We start from the raw sequence: 16,048 nt of genomic DNA on the forward strand, positions 1-16,048 counted from the left end.
AAGTAGAAGTACTATCCTGTTTACAACTAGTCACCTCATATCTTTGCCTAGTCTTCTAGGCATATGCATGCTTAATAGAGTTCTGTGCCCAAAGCTGAAAGTAGCACCACAATGAAAACCAAAAATCGAGCACTGTACTACAGAGACCTTGGCAAACATAAGGCCACTACAATCTGATGCACTCTAACACATCTTAATCAAACTCTTTCTTATGATCACACAAGGAAATAGAAAATTTAGGTGTCTTATATAAAGTAATTCAGGGATCTTTAGAGTTTTACACCTTAGGAAAATTCCATCCCATAGATTTTAGTTTCCAGGAAACTTTTAAAGCAGTAATCCCTGTTACATGCTGCATTGCAGTTACATGGCAGTGATAATGACAACCCATACAGTGGCTAAGAAATAGCTTGTAAAACTAAGATTAGAATTCATTGTACAAATCCCCACAAATTGAGTTTTTATCAGTGCCGCTGAGGTCTGAAAAAAATGTTATCTCCACAAACACTTCAGGTACACAGCTCATTAAGTTCACTCTCCCCTTTTTTGTCAAAATGCAACAATTAACTGGCTATTTCAAGATTCTTTACCAGAAACATCCCTGCTATACTTGCACAGAATCAAGCAAACCCACAGTTGATAACCTTCAAATTAAGAAAGGCAGACTCAAAATAATGGAAAAAATATATATATATAACCCAATCCAAAACACTCGACCAATCTCAAAGTCTGGTAGCATACTATCACAATTCTAAGAGTACATTTTCTTTTTGAATTAATCTTACTACGATTAAGCAATTCTAACAACACAGCAAATATCTTCCCTAATACAGAAATCTCCTCAAATCTTTCAAAAATTTCTTCCACAACTAATGAGTCTAAGGTAGCACACAATTCTGAGCCACAGCTGCTAAATATCACTTGCATCGAATCATATTCAAGCCATTATTACACAGCTGCTATTTACATACACGTTGCATTTTCTTCCCTTGACGAGCTTCTTCCATGCTGATGTGCAGAAGCAGAGAATGCCCTTGTACGAGACCCTGTAATGAACCTCCCCAGAGATCAGAGCCTGCGCACACATGACTGCTTTAGCTGCCTGTGCCTGACACAGATGTACTCCGGGAAACTGCTCCCCCGCCAATCGCTCCCGCTCCAGTCGCTCATCTCCCAAGCCACTGATTACGGTGACCGCAGGGTCGCACAGCAGCAGAATGGGCAAGACGGCATGCCTTCAATTCCAGCTCAGGGAATACCAAAAAAGGAACTGAAAACGAGTTCCACACTGCACATTTTCTGCATCAACAGCTGCTAAGAACAGCTCCAAGGTAATATTTTTGCTCTGATCCAAGACTTCGTTAGCACTACAAAATGCATTTGTACCTCAGGTCCCAGAACAAAACAACCCAGAAGTCAAACATCTGCCAAGTGTGTTTATATCTGTATTATCAACCTCTCACAGGATACTCATTCCAGAGTATGCAGGTGTTTGGGTTTGGCTTTTTTTTACATAAGCTATATATTCTTGTTCAACAAAATAAACCAAGGTTTCCTAAAAAGAAAAATATTTTTTCCCTCCTGTTGAAAAGGTAAGAAAGCACTCATATTAGCTGTAATTAATTTCATGTGTCCTCCCAGAGTAAGCTGTCTTCCTTTCAGGTATTAAGTGAGTAGCTGTATTTTCTCCTTCCTTAAGCCAACCTTTGAAAAATGCAACCTCTGCTTGAGCAGATCAAATTCAGAGCTTCATTTTACCCTTTCCCTCTTCATCACTGACATACCCTAATCTCCTTGTCCCATCATAAAATGCATGGGAAAACTGGCTCTTTAAGAAGTTATCTATAACTTAACCTTTAAGGCATACCACTGCCTTGCTTGTTCCTTTCTCTTCTTTTACTCCTACGTCTTGTTTGATGAGAACTTTAGCAATGAACCTGGACTGATGCCACCCCAACCAACAAACAACTTAGATGAAATAGAACAAGTAACATACTGTCCATGAACTTGGTGCAAATACATTGTGCAACTATGAAGATGGTATTTATCACCTAGCTGTAGAGAAATCAGAAGGCCACATTCAGTTCCTCTCACTGCCTCAGTCCAGAAAATTCTCTAACCATAGGCTAATAAAAGTATTCTCAGATAGTGCTGACAAGAGAGTTTAAAAGTAGTTTGTTTCCACTCTGTAAATAGAAATTCACTCTAACACACGTACGCATCTTTTTAACTTCCAAGCTATTGAAGGCCTCTCTGCTGCCATAGGTAAATGGCTATAAACTAAATGATTCATACAGGAAGCACAGAGTTAAACATAAATATCAGATACCCTAACTCTTAGAGATCTCTTCTAAACTGGGCATCCTAAATCACACCTATTCTTTCCCTAACACAGAGCACAGATTCACACAGCTCTTCATCTGCTCAGATGAATACTGAAACAGCTATGCTGAAAATGTTTTCTGGTGGCTCCCCCATACTTTGATGAACTTTTCCTTAGCATAAATCCATACTAGAAGTAATTCAATTGCTACAAGTAAAAATATTTTCGTTTAGTTGAGAGGGGGTGTGTGAAGAGAAAAGAAGCTGTCTATTCCTTAGGGATAGAATAAGACGGGTGGGAATCACATATTTTATTTCTTTTATTTTTTTCAATTTTTTTAAGTTTGTGAAAAATTACTTGTTTGGTTTGAATACTTAAAAAAAAAAACTTTCTGAAGCAGCTTATTGAATTTCTTTATAGTCTGTAGTCAGCCAATTCCTTGTTAACAGTCACTCAGTCATTGAACAAAACAAAAAAAAAACCCACTCAGAAGCAAGACAAGCATGTTTTTTTCAAACAGATGGAAGTTTTTGTCTTTTAAGTCCCATACCAAAACACTTTGTGGATAAACGTCTGCTCTTCCCTTAGAGTAAATACCAGGAAAAAGCTTCCCATCAAATGGAGAACAGCAGAGCAACTTCAAACTACAATTGTCTCAACATGTTTAACTACAGAAGTATTCTAAAACAAACTGTAGGCAAACATATTCAAAATTATCACATCCTTGAACACGTTCAGTGACAACACTATGAGAACTCAGAGCAGAACTATTTTTGTGCTGGAGCAATATTTTAACTGTATGTTTGATGCTGCAAAAAAATCTCTATAAAGTTTATGAGGGCATTTATTTTAATAAAAGAAACATAAGTAGCTATCATGAAACATACACGTTTTCCTTCAACATTCATTCTTCATTTTCACTTTTATACCCCTTCAAATTTCACTTATTTGACCTTATGTCAGTCTATAAAAGCATGTTTTTGAGAGATGGGTCCAAAAGAGTATGTACCACTTATCTAGACCAAAAAAAATATATTCATTTGAGTTCTTACATCTTTGAAAAACTTTTAATTTTTCCCAAGTGATATACAATTCTGATCCCAGTCCATTATGAAGTGGCAGTGAACTGCCTTACTGCATGGTCTGTATAGTGTCTAGCACACAGAGCTGTGCTTAATCTGCCATTCCGAAATGGCAGGACATTTAAAGTAGCTGCAGTAAGCAGGACTGAGCTCTCAGCAGGATTTACCACATGAGCTCCAGCCCAGCTGCTATCTGACACAGTCAGATATGAGCACAAGGAAACAGAGTGCTCATTTTCTTGCAGAGACACCATACTGACATACCCACACATGGAGCCCTGTAAACTCTGTATCTATTGATACTTTACCATCCTGGTTTGCGGAGTGGGGAGGTGGGGTGCTAAGAGTTGCATCCAAAGTCCAAAATCAACCCTTCCTTTTATGATCAAATCAGATCAGGGAACTAGAGTTGATGATCCCTATGTTTCCCTTTCAAATCAAATTAGTCTATGATACTATGACTATCTTTTCTAACATTGCACCCCAAAAAATCGACCCAGTCCACTGCCACCCTTCTTCATGCAGCTGAAAGGACAGCAACTAACAAGCTCAAAGCATCTCTCTTTAGGAAAGAATATATAAAAAAAGCAAGACAATACTTCAAAATGAGGCTTTATTTTGGAGAGATTTTACTTGAAGGTGGTCCAGGCCATGGGGGAATTCAGGAAGGAGGCAAGGTGCTAGGGTATTAAGATGATGAAGGCGCTAAGTTGTACCACACAGTCTAAAGTTCATATGTCAAATACCTCTACAGATGGTTTTGTTCAGCTTCTTATCAAAGGGGAACCTACTAAGTCATATTAAAAGAACTTGCTAGGAGTTTATTTTTACGAAGAAATTAAATATAGGGTATTCCTCAAAATAACATTACTGTCTTAGAAAAGAAGAAAGTTTTGCCAGCAGTGGTTCTTCATTTAGTGAATTAAAACTAGCCATAAAATCCAAAAGTCTTACTGCCTACAAGTATTTTTCAGAATATAATTTCTATATAACACCTAGTTCCCATGACATACACCTGCACAGCATTCTTCAGCTTGCATCGGCACGTACACATGGAACTGGGTTTTTCCAAAAAAAGAAAGGAAGAAAAAAATAGATGTATTCTGTACAGATATTCTCTGGTGTATTGCCCCAGTAGCAGAGTCTTGGGTATCTGAGCACATTGCAGGACAGCTGTCAGAAGCCACGAGGATGCTGAGAGCAAACACGAGGCAGATCACTAGTTTAAGCCCTCCTGACATTACACAACTGCACACCATTTGGACAGCTGAATACTCTCTAGAGATCCCACTGAAATTTATAACTTGAACCCTCATTAACAGCAAGATTACTATGTCCTCTAGTGTACTATGTACTACTTGATTAATCACACCACATTCTGATCTAAATACACTGATGATGTAGAAAAACAAAGGATGTGTGTGAAGTTTTCCAGGACATGTTCCAGGACTGAAAACTGTCCCTCAGTATAGAGGGATGAAATTCACCATGTTCCAACAGAACCCCAAGATCTTACAGCAGAATGCATCCTCATGTGGTCAGTATGCAAATGCCACTGAGCTAGGCTAGGGAGGGTTGGGTGATTTGATTTGATAGGGTTTTCAGGAGGTTGGGTTTTTTTAACTTCTGGAACTTTTTTGTTTTTTTCTTTTTTTTTTCTGGGGGGATGGGGAGAAGGGATGGCAGGGAGACACTAAGGAATTCAAAGCTGCTCACTTTACAACTGTAACATACTGCCTTTAGCTAAATTCATCTCCAGGCATTTTGGCAGCATTTTTGAGAGGTATTTTAGTTTTTCTTCATCCTAAAATAGTCTTAGATCACTGTGCAAGTTCACAAGAACTATAAACCAGGGCTGTTTCAACACTATTAAGGCCGCCTAAGCAAGGCCATATGTTTAATTGTTCTAAAACCACTTATACAAATATTCTAAATTATGGAGTGGTTTTGGCAGGAAAGGGACCTTGAAGATCATCAAGTTCCAATCTCCCTGTCATGGGCAGGAGGAACACCTCCCTCAGAGTTGCTCAGAGCTCCAACCTGGCCTTGAACACTTCCATGAATAGAGCATTCACAACTTCTCTAAGTACCCTGCTGCAGTGCCTACCACTCTCACAGTAAACAGTTCTCACTCACATCTAATTTAAACTTACTCTCTTTCCATTTGATCCTATTCCTCCTTGCCTGTCACTGCATCTTCTCTTAAATAGTCTTGTCCCATCTTTTCTGTAGGCTCCTTTCAGGTACTGGAAGGCCACAATTAGATCAGTCCAGGCTGAACAATCCAAAGTCTCTCAGCCCTTCCTCATACATGTGCTCCATCTCTCTGATCAACTCGGTGGTCCTCCTCTGGATTCACTCCAACAGGTCAGTGTCCAAATATTAAACTCTAGATTAATTCCCTAGAATAGATGGCATCATTGTGAACAGCTGATGAGTCCAGATATGAAGCAGCATAATAAGAGACAGATAAAATTTTATCTTGTTTATATTGACATTATTTAAAGTACTTGCACAAGAAGATCTGGTTTCCCTGACAGCAGATCCTCAGGAGGTAAACAGCAAAAGAAAAAAAAAAAAACCAACAACAACAAAAAAGTCAAATCATCCAATTACTGAGTTAGGGCATATTGCTCAAATAGACCAAATCAAACTACACCCAAACAGAACATCTTCTTGACAAGACCATCAACCATTAGCAGCTAATAAATAAATGAATTCTTTCCATGAATGGTGCAATTTTTGAATGATTATTCACCTGCAAGTCATACCACAGAAAAGCAAAATACTGAATCTCACAAATTCACATTAATTGAAGGCTTAATTCTTCACCTTCAGCTTTCCCTATATCTTAAATTCTCTATTGATATAACTGCATCCCAGTCAAATCAAGTGTCTGTGTAATAACTTACTAACATCACATGTTTATTTTTACGGTGAACAAAAATTACTACCTACAAATCAAAATTCAGTAAGTTATAGTGGGAGGGTAAGCCAATGTTTCAAATATCTATAGGTAACTCATACAGGCGGAGGCATCAGCATTCTGCTGGCCCACAACATTTCTTGTTAATAAGAAGCCAGGCAGGATGAAAATAATAGTCTGCTCATGCAATCTGAACTACAGCAGCATTTCATCATAATTTTTTAGCTCAGTGCTGTAACATACAGGATTCAGGTCCACAAAATAAAAAGTCCACAAGTCACATCTCCAAAGTTATGCTGAAGAACTTTAAGGTATTTGAAATCCTTGTAGCATGAATGCCAGGCAGATTATTACTACTGTTACACATGCTGAATATCAACCAGCCACCAGTGTAGTAGCAAGCCTCTACCACAACAAATTCACATCTACAAAAAAAACAAGTTTTAGCAATCCACACGTATTTTATTAATAAGGCAGACAGTACCAGAAAGCTGCAATTCCTGTTTTGTGCTAGTGCTGGCCGTAATGCAAACCTGCAACATACCAGATCAAGGAACTGAGCCAGCAGTAAAATGGCACTGATGGTATTTTGCTACTTCAATTCGGGTGCCACTCAGCACCAGTGAGGCGCAAGCAAGGGAGATGCTGAGCCCAGAGCAGGTAGAGCAAGACCATGGGGCAATTCCAGCAAAGTCTGACTGTAGTGGAGCCACACACTTCCACTGCTGTAGCTTCACATCGCAGCTTGGAGAAATGGCAAGGTACCAGTCACATCACCTTCCACTCTTCTCATATTTTGACAATGCAACATCTTTCCCTTACAGCGGATCTGATGCTTTCCCACCTCTGCCCAGTTTGCCTTTCTTCACTCTCACAGGCACCAGGCTCTTTCCCTGCCCTTGCACACACTGACAAGATACCTTCCAGACTAAGGGTCACCCAGAAGCTGAGAGGGCACATTAGCCACAGCGACATGCATACACAGGAAACATCCCAGACGACGTGGTAATGCTGGTGGTATGCAACATCACAGGATGAACATTTACAAGTATCACTCCGGTTACTTCAGAAAAATAGGCATGACACACTGTCACTTGAAAAGAAACCAGAAGTTCTGTGCTACTGTCAATTTGAAACCGTGGACAACTGTAAGTGAATAGAAAATGTTCAATTACATGAAAAATGAGGCCAGCCTGGCCACAGTCACTGATACTATGCACTCAGGCTACTACAAAATACTGGGCAAGGGGAACCTGCACAAGCAACTCCCAATTGTGAAAGCAAAGTTGTTCAGTAGGAGTCTATAGGGGAAAAATCAAAGAAATTGGTAGTGCCTGTGTGTTTGTGGAATAGAAGTTTTTGGTTTTTTTAATTTATTTTTTTTTAAGACAATGTGTAAAATTAGCCAGGGGAAAAAATAATAATTACCAGCATTGGTGGTTCAGTAGTAGAATTCTCACCTGCCATGCAGGAGGCCGGGGTTCAACTCCCAGCCAGAGAAGTTGGTACTTTTAGGGAAGTGATTCCATGACTCCACTACAGTGAGACTCCACCTGGTTCCCAACACAGGAAGGACATGGACTTGCTGGACAGAGTACAGAGGAGACCCACCAAGATAATTAGAGGTATGGAGCACTATTCCCTGGAGGAAAGGCTGAGAGAAAAGTCTCTTGCACTTCAAATGGAAAAAGAGTAGACTCACATTAAATATCAGGAAGAAATTCTTTACTGTTGGGTGGTGAGGTACTGGAACAAGATTCCCAGAGAAGCTGTGACTGTCCACTCCTGAAAGTGTTTAACTCCACGTTGGATGGAGCTCTGAGCAACATGGTCTAGTTGAAGGTCCCTATCCACACTAGGGGTGCTGGAACAAGAAGACTGTGCCTTCCAACCCAGACCATTTTTGACTCAATGATTCTAATTACAGAATGAACATCTAATTCACTCAACATTCATTTCAGGAAACTAAAACTGACAAAGTCTTTTTTCAGCTTGTAGAGTGAGTTTTTCAATGGCTTTTCAGCTTGTTTTGAGTTTTTCAATGGCTTCAGAAATTGAATCAGCTTATGGGAAAGGAGAAAGGATGTAGTGGGAATGACATTTTTCCCTTTCAGAAATCAGGTACTAGTTAGTCCAGCTCACCTTTACCATGAAGCCATCTTTTAAGACACACATTTGTTACCAAAATTTCTTCCATTTTCCTCTTGTATTTCTAAAGCACAACAATCTTAAAAGTCTGAAAAGCCTGAAATAAAAACATTGCTAGATAAAAAATTCTCAGAACTTGAATTTCTAGGAGTCAGTCCAAGGTCCTTCAGAAGGGCCACTGAAGGGACATTTAAAAGGAGATCCACTTCTGTTTCTTATTTGTCTTGTCTAATATCTTGTAAAGCTATACAAATAAGCTCTTTCTGTTTTAAAAATGCAAGCAGCTGATTTTCTGATATATTAAGGCTAATGCTTTCACTATGTCCAACTAGCAGGTTTTTTGAGAAGTCAGTTTAAAAGTAAGGTGTTGATTCTGACACAACTGACTCATACATGCCACTGTACATGGTGCTTATTTTACAGGAAAGTTCAGCTGACAAAATGCAAAGCTGAAAAGCAAAACTGAGCTAGAGATCTAAAATCAGCCAAAAAAAAAAAAAAAAAAAAAAAACAAAACAAAAAAAAAACCAAAACAACCCACACCTATCTTGTAGCCATTTCATTTTTTTGTCTCAAGTACAACTACCGATACTGATTTTAGTATTTTTTTAGCTTTTGTTTTGGCAATAACCACATAAAAGACAACACAGTACTTTTAAGAAAGACACACATTTCTCTTGCAAAGAGAAAAAAAAATTGCTGTAAGACTCCTATTGTAAATTTATGACTTGAGGGGCTACTTAGAAGAGTTGACAGCATCCAACACCTGGCAGACAGATCACTCTTCATTTGCTTAAACACTTTGAATTCTCTGCTTCAGAGAGCATTAGCATGGTTTGCATGGGAGTTCTAATCAGCCAAGAACTATTAAAAAGACTGCTCTCTGAAAAGGCATTTTTCATTATTTTAGAATCAACAACAGAAGTTACCCATCTTTCTCTTAAAGCCATAGACCACATTTTCATGCACCTTAAAATCTGTACACTACCATCCAGTAGCACAAATACATGTTCAAGGAAAGACAATTTATTTGAGACAATAATTTTAAGAAAAATTGGAACATGTACAACAAAGAACTTAGACAGGCTTTTGGCTTTCACATCATCTGTCTTCCAAAAGTCAATTATCTGGCCTTGCATAAAGTCTACCCATAAAAATTCTGCTACCATGATTTTATTGTAAGTCAACTTTGAACATGCAAAATAAACTTACACCACCCATACTTTCTGCGATGCAACCACAGCAGTTCTGACCAGCCCTAGAACTCTAAAGCTGGCATCAATAAATCAAAGTCATTGCCCTAGACACAAAGTCTCCTCCTGAACTATCTGCCTGAACTTGAAACAGCTTGAAGATGTCCTTACAAACATAATTGATACCATTAACAGATAAAAAAATAAAATACCAAGCCAAATGCACAGTAAACCGAACATTAAGACAAATATCTAAAATACATCATGCAGACTGGAGATCTAAGCAAAAGACCTTCCAGCAATATGAATCAAATATGCTACACCCAGTGGCTACAAGAACTTTATCTTAACATTTTTAATTCAGGATTTCATAGCTAACAGGGAATTTTTAAATGCTGAAAAGAATGTAAGAGTTTTTCTAGCCATTGGCAATGGTATCTGGCAACTAAATTAATTTCCTACACATATCAGATAAGGAGAAAAAAAGAAAGTAAAGGAAATTGCATTATGCTTCTCATTATTTAGAAACCAAGCCTCCAGAACACGTATTTCTTTCCAATACTATAAAATTTGTAAAGAAGGCACCTTCACAGAATCCAATACTTCCTTTTACTGTGGCATTTAAAATATGAACACCACCACTAACAGCCCTGGAGATGTGTTATGATATCAAATAAATTTCTGCAATCAGATACCTTAATTACACATGCATTAATACAACTTTAAATGTTTAACTGGGTTTTTCTGGGAGGGAAGAACATCTTTACATGGTGGCTTTTGGCAGTCAAACACAGCTTTCATCATTCCATAATTCCAAAAGACTGTTCCATCTCAAACTGATACATAAAAGACTTTGAAAAAAATATATGAGGTACATGAGAAATAACAGTTAAGAGCAGCTTTATTGAAATTCTCACCTACTCTCAAAAGTAACATGTACAGAAATAGTTAAATAGGAAAAATTTGAAATTACTTGTCCTCTAGGAACTGCCCATGTTTCTAATGATAAAGTTCCTTTTTCCAGTGCTACTTCACTTAAGTCTGGGTACACAAAGAAAGCAACCTATCCACTAAATAATTTGGATTTATTCTCACATTTCTTCACAAAACTGATTTTACAGAGAAAATCAGCTGCCTGTAAACCAGGTTGGAAAAGTATCACCAACAACAAGTTGTAAAACTTTCCCCTGTAGAAAACAATCAAACTGGCTTCTACTGCACTCTAATCTTAATCAAATGAGATCATATCTGAATCACAGTAAGACATTCAACTTTGGCAGAAAACAGTACCTTTTAATTGACATTTGAATACACTTTGATATTTGGGGCAGCACAACATCATAGCTTTTGGTTATCTTAACATCAATTTCAGAGCTTTTGTCTCAGATATAACTTATTTAAATAGAAGCAAAAATTTCATGTCTGATTTTAACAATGTTTTACACACTTAAAAACTGAGGTTTCCAAAAGGAATTGGAAACACTTTCATCTTTGGTTATCGAAATCAACACTAGTAGAAGCATTGTTTTGTGAGGTTTTGGTGGGGTTTTTTTTAATCATATAAAGAAAAACTATTCAAGGATAATGAGACAAATAAATTGCTATTTCAAAATACTTATAACCAGGCCAACTGTCTATTAAAAGCTTTTTATGCTGTCTGAGGGCCCTATGCATTGACAGGAACTCAAAGAAAGCATAAGATGCCCTTTTCTCACTGGAACAGAACAACTGTGCCAAAAAGGAAGCTCTTCCATTAAAGGAAGTTCACTTTAGAATTACAACATCCATACCAGGACACTAGGGGGAACCTGAAAGCAGTCCACTTCAAAAATCTCTTGCACACTCTGATCCTGCCATTGACTCTAAATTTTCATTCATGAACTAGTGATTTAGATATACAAGGAAAGAGAACCTTTTGCAGACAAATGAGGTCATAATGCTTAAAAACATCTGAAATGTAGTCACACATTGGGAAAAAAACATGGCATTCTGACAGCTTCAAACAGGAAAATATTGTACGGTAGTACAGAGACCATCCATCATTCTTTCCGTTCTTGCAGTTCTTAAATGTCTTTTTTATTGAAGAAAGTTATGAAGCTGCATACTCAAATGCCAAGAAAATTATGTTACACAAAAAGCAGCTGAAAAGGCTGCAATGCTTCTTTACCCTTACTGTTTAGGAAATTAAACAAAGCAGCCCAAAGAAAAGTTTGCTTTACATATTTGAAGCTTGTTTCTACTTTTGACTCATTCCATAATGGATGTAACTTTGGATTTTTGGTAACACATGACAAAATGTTATTAGCAACTTACATTCATAAACATGCCTGCTCTCCTAAACAGAAGCACTCTGGACACACTGCACAGTAGGGAACTACACCACAATTTAGACTTTTGGAACCAATGTGTCAGCACGTTTCACTTCTACTCTGGGTGTTAATTTGTATATGCAAGATAGCCCCACATTTCTAAAAGTCCTTTTAGAAGCATTAGGAGACAAAGATATGCATGAAATTTTGAGAGATGTCATTAGCCACATTCACAGCCTAACACTTTATAAGGAGGATGGAGGAAGAGGGTGATGGAAGAGCATTCACTAAGGATTTCCTAAAATTACCCTCTTTCTAAATAATGCTTTTTTTACCTCTATGTACTTACTGGTACTTTAAAGCAGTATTACATTCCATAACTAATCTTTTCCAAAAACTCCCATATTCTTTCAGTTAACCATTCACTATTTTCCAGGTGTTACAAATTAACTTGACTGAACTCTTTTCTACTAATGTTACTAATTGAACTGTTAATGTGTATTAATAAAGCACAAACACAGCTGGATTCGAAGATCTCAAAGGTTCTTTGCAACTTAAATGAGTCTATGATTTCTATTGTTCTAAAGGAGAGAAATCAGTGCTTACACTACTGAAGTGGAACATCCTGAATATTTGGTATTAATTCTTAAGTATCAACTGAAACACAATCTTTCTAACACTAACCTCTTCACCAAGATTTTATGAACGAACAGCAATAAAGTCACAACACAAAACATTCTCTGCTTAAGTTGCTTTTACTGGAAATTCTTATGAAACTGCAGAGGAAAATTTTAACTATTGTAAATTAGGAAGCCACTGAAGGGGCTACTTAAAAAAGGATATTACTAATACATGATCCAGGAAGGCATGAATGTAATTCACCCACACTACACTGTCTTGACAATCAGGCACCACTTTGCAAAGTGAGCAGGCCATGAATTACAGGCGTTCTCTATTACAGTAACAGAGTTACACAGAAAGAAAGTCAGTATTTTAAACCAGAAACCTCATTTAGCCCTCAGCTGCCAAGGAAGACAAATTGCTCAATCCTCAGCTTCAGTGTTGTGTGTAGGTGTGTATATTATAGCACTTTCTAGGGTGAAGACTTGATTGCTCTCAGGCAAGGGTTTCAGAATACCGTAACAGGACCACATCCAATTATCCAGTTTAAACCAAGTAATTCCAGCTGTTTCATTACATCTAGTCTCTGAAAAACTTCTATATAAACCACTGTTCTCATTAATAAGACTTCTATCAAACTACCTGATACAGGTAAGTTTAACACATTAACTTACATAATTAGTAGAGTTCACTTAACAAAGATCAGCTTCCTCATCACTCATCAACTGCACCAAGAGCTCTGCAACTTTTACATGGGATCACTTAGAGTCTTGTTGCTTCACTTCTAACCAACAGTTTTCAGGTTTAGATTTTCTATTACTTGGATTGACTTGGATTGATATAGGATTATTGACCCTTTTGTCATATAGAATATAAAGCATGTAACTTATTTTGAAACTTTTTGTCCCCACCAGTGGTGTAAAATTAGGAGATCATTGCTCATACCTGTCCCAGAGCACGATCACTATGAAAAAACAGAGTTCTATTTATAGGTTCTTCAATTTCTGATACTTCTAACAAAGCTGCCTTCTCAGAGCCTAGGGGTTTAGAAGCACTTTCTTCAGTAATGTGAACAGCACGTGGCAGAGAGAATCAACAAAAGAATGTAGTCACACACAGGGCACATTTACATTTCTGCTTTTATTACTATCTGCCTAGAATTAATACACTGGAAAGCTGCTGTGGGTCTCTGCCTAGAGCACACTTCACTTGAAGCTTAGCAACTCATGCCAAAGTTGAGAGATAGTAGCACAGTAACACGAGGAAGGGCAATGTTACTACTTAAAAGCAAGTCAGTTTCCAGTTATACACAACAGAAAGGCAAATGAGTTGCAAATGCCTCCTTCTCACTTTAACTGAGAAGCACTGGTCTACAAGCACCAAGAAAATTTCTCTCTATGCTGCAGTATAAGTCATTGTCAATTTTGCAGGTATGTGGAGCAAGCACATCAATTTTTCAGTCACAAAGCACATTTTGTTACAGAAAATATCCTGTGGGAATCCTTCAATATCACAGACTCACTGCTCATTGATTGACACTCAGTGACAATCCAGTTCCTTCAAGACCATCCGTCACTACAGAATCAATTAAGTTGGAAACAGCCTCCAAGATTATAGAAACCAACCTTTGACCAATTATGAACAGATGAGGTTAAGGATAGAAGCCAGGCAAACCTCACTTGAACAATTAAAAGCACCACAATGAAGGGGGAAAGGGAAAGCCTTTTGACAAGCCTACAGCCTTGTCAAAACACCTAAAAAAGTATCTCTCCTGCTTGCTGTTACACATTAATTTTCAATGGAACTTTCAAGAATTACCTTGACCACAGAACCTACAGAAGGACACCACCAAGTTCTGCTTTGCCCGACTTCACCTATCACAATAAGCCACTTTCTTGACCATTACCTTATCTTAATGATTCTATGTAAACAAGAAGACATTTAAAGCAGCTCCCATATTATTCTCTTCTTTTCAATCTGATACTTGACTTCAGGAATACTACTGGACTTAAAAATGTTTATTAAGGATTTGTTAGTGACATGTTAGATTTGCACTACACTATTTTGTTGTAGAGCTCAACAGGAGGCCAAATCTTCAAATTAAGGTCATGTCCATTCTTTTCTCTAACAATACATAACTTCTTCCATCTAATTTTAGTACACCTTAAAGATAAATACATACATACACAATCTGTTCACCACCAGAGTCATTGTTTAGCTTTCATTAAATTGTACTGCATATTGTATACATTCATGGAACTTGGGATTTTTTTTTTTTTAGCAACCCTCAAGACAGGAAGGAAATTTTTTTACCTTCACCCGAGAGCCTGTTTTACACCATAGTACAACTGAAGCTGGAAACAGGTTGTCCATATCATTAAGTGGCCATAATACATAAATCTGTTTACAGTCTTACTTGCAATTGATCCTCTGAGCTTGACTACAGCAGTAATGCAAGGTACAAGACAGAAGCAAACAAGCCATCTTGGAGGGATGTATTTCTTTACTCTTCACTAGAAATTCAAGGGTGTTGTACACTTGTATTTTATTTCCAGAAACAAGCATGCATACAAATACAGATTCACTTTCTGTCACTTCCAGAACTACTCAGCTCCCCAGCCACAGCCTCCTTGGGCTCTCAACAGCTTCCACAGCACCTAACACCTGTACTGCCACTGCCCATGCCTATCCCCAGGTTTTGCCACCTCTGCAGCCTCTAAAACGAACTGTTTGGAAATACTACCACCATTCTCTAGAAGCCATTTCTGAAAACATTTTCCTAGGTTCCTGGTGCTCTCAGTGTCAACAAATTTGAACTCTGGCTACAACCTCCCTCAGCACCTGGAAGTGGACACTTGTGACTTTACTCAGAATATGTACCAGCGGCAATTTCAACTCAAGAGTATTCTGCAGCAACCTCTTAGAGCGACAAGACTACAACTTTAGCTGTTTGAAAAGTTATTATCTAAACAATGGTCTTTGAGCATTATACATTTCTTCCAAGAACAGACAGAGACAAAATAAGCCTTTTATCAGAAAGCAGAAGTTAATTATTTGTTAATATATCAACCCCCAATATAGTTTTCAAAGTGAGACTGACCCACCCCTCTCTCAGAGAAACTCAGTTATAAAGTAGATGTATGTGGATTAGGGAGTAGACTTGATTTGAGGACTGTTTTTACATGCAAATGCGCACATTGCCTCCAGGATCCGAACCTTATAATCATCAGCCTGTGCTACCATAAATGCAAATATGGTAAATATCAAGTCATAGACCAATTCACTGAATGTGACAGGGAAAAAATCATTATCTTATTTAATAAAGCAGCATATTTCAAGTTATTTCTGTATTAGGACTAGCTAAAATCACATATACCAAATGGCTTACAGTAAGTTGTCCCCATCACAAATGAGAAAAGCACACTTAACTTTCTTGTTTGCCTGGC

General features: G+C 37.8%; 1 protein-coding gene and 1 pseudogene across 21 annotated transcripts in view; one reads left to right on the forward strand and one right to left on the reverse strand.

Moving 5' to 3' along the window:
* Positions 1 to 16,048, reverse strand: part of SLC4A7 (solute carrier family 4 member 7) — a 93,747-nt gene that overhangs the window by 66,069 nt on the left and 11,630 nt on the right. For 3 of the 20 annotated variants that reach the window (XM_085569201.1, XM_085569145.1, XM_085569138.1), the window contains exon 1: positions 972 to 1,220. The exons of the other annotated variants lie outside the window; for them this stretch is intronic. In XM_085569201.1, the coding sequence (XP_085425327.1) occupies positions 972 to 1,007 (36 nt within the window). In that variant the 5' untranslated portion in view covers positions 1,008 to 1,220. Of the gene's footprint in view, positions 1 to 971; positions 1,221 to 16,048 lie in introns of those variants that run through there. 20 annotated transcript variants of the gene reach the window in all.
* Positions 6,285 to 10,320, forward strand: LOC146768203 (large ribosomal subunit protein uL15 pseudogene; annotated as a pseudogene). The gene has a single exon (XR_014952014.1). The product of XR_014952014.1 is annotated as a large ribosomal subunit protein uL15 pseudogene (transcript).

The sequence above is a fragment of the Lonchura striata genome, chromosome 2, assembly GCF_050655825.1.
Source record: "Lonchura striata isolate lonStrDom1 chromosome 2, ASM5065582v1, whole genome shotgun sequence".
Lineage (NCBI taxonomy): Eukaryota > Metazoa > Chordata > Aves > Passeriformes > Estrildidae > Lonchura > Lonchura striata.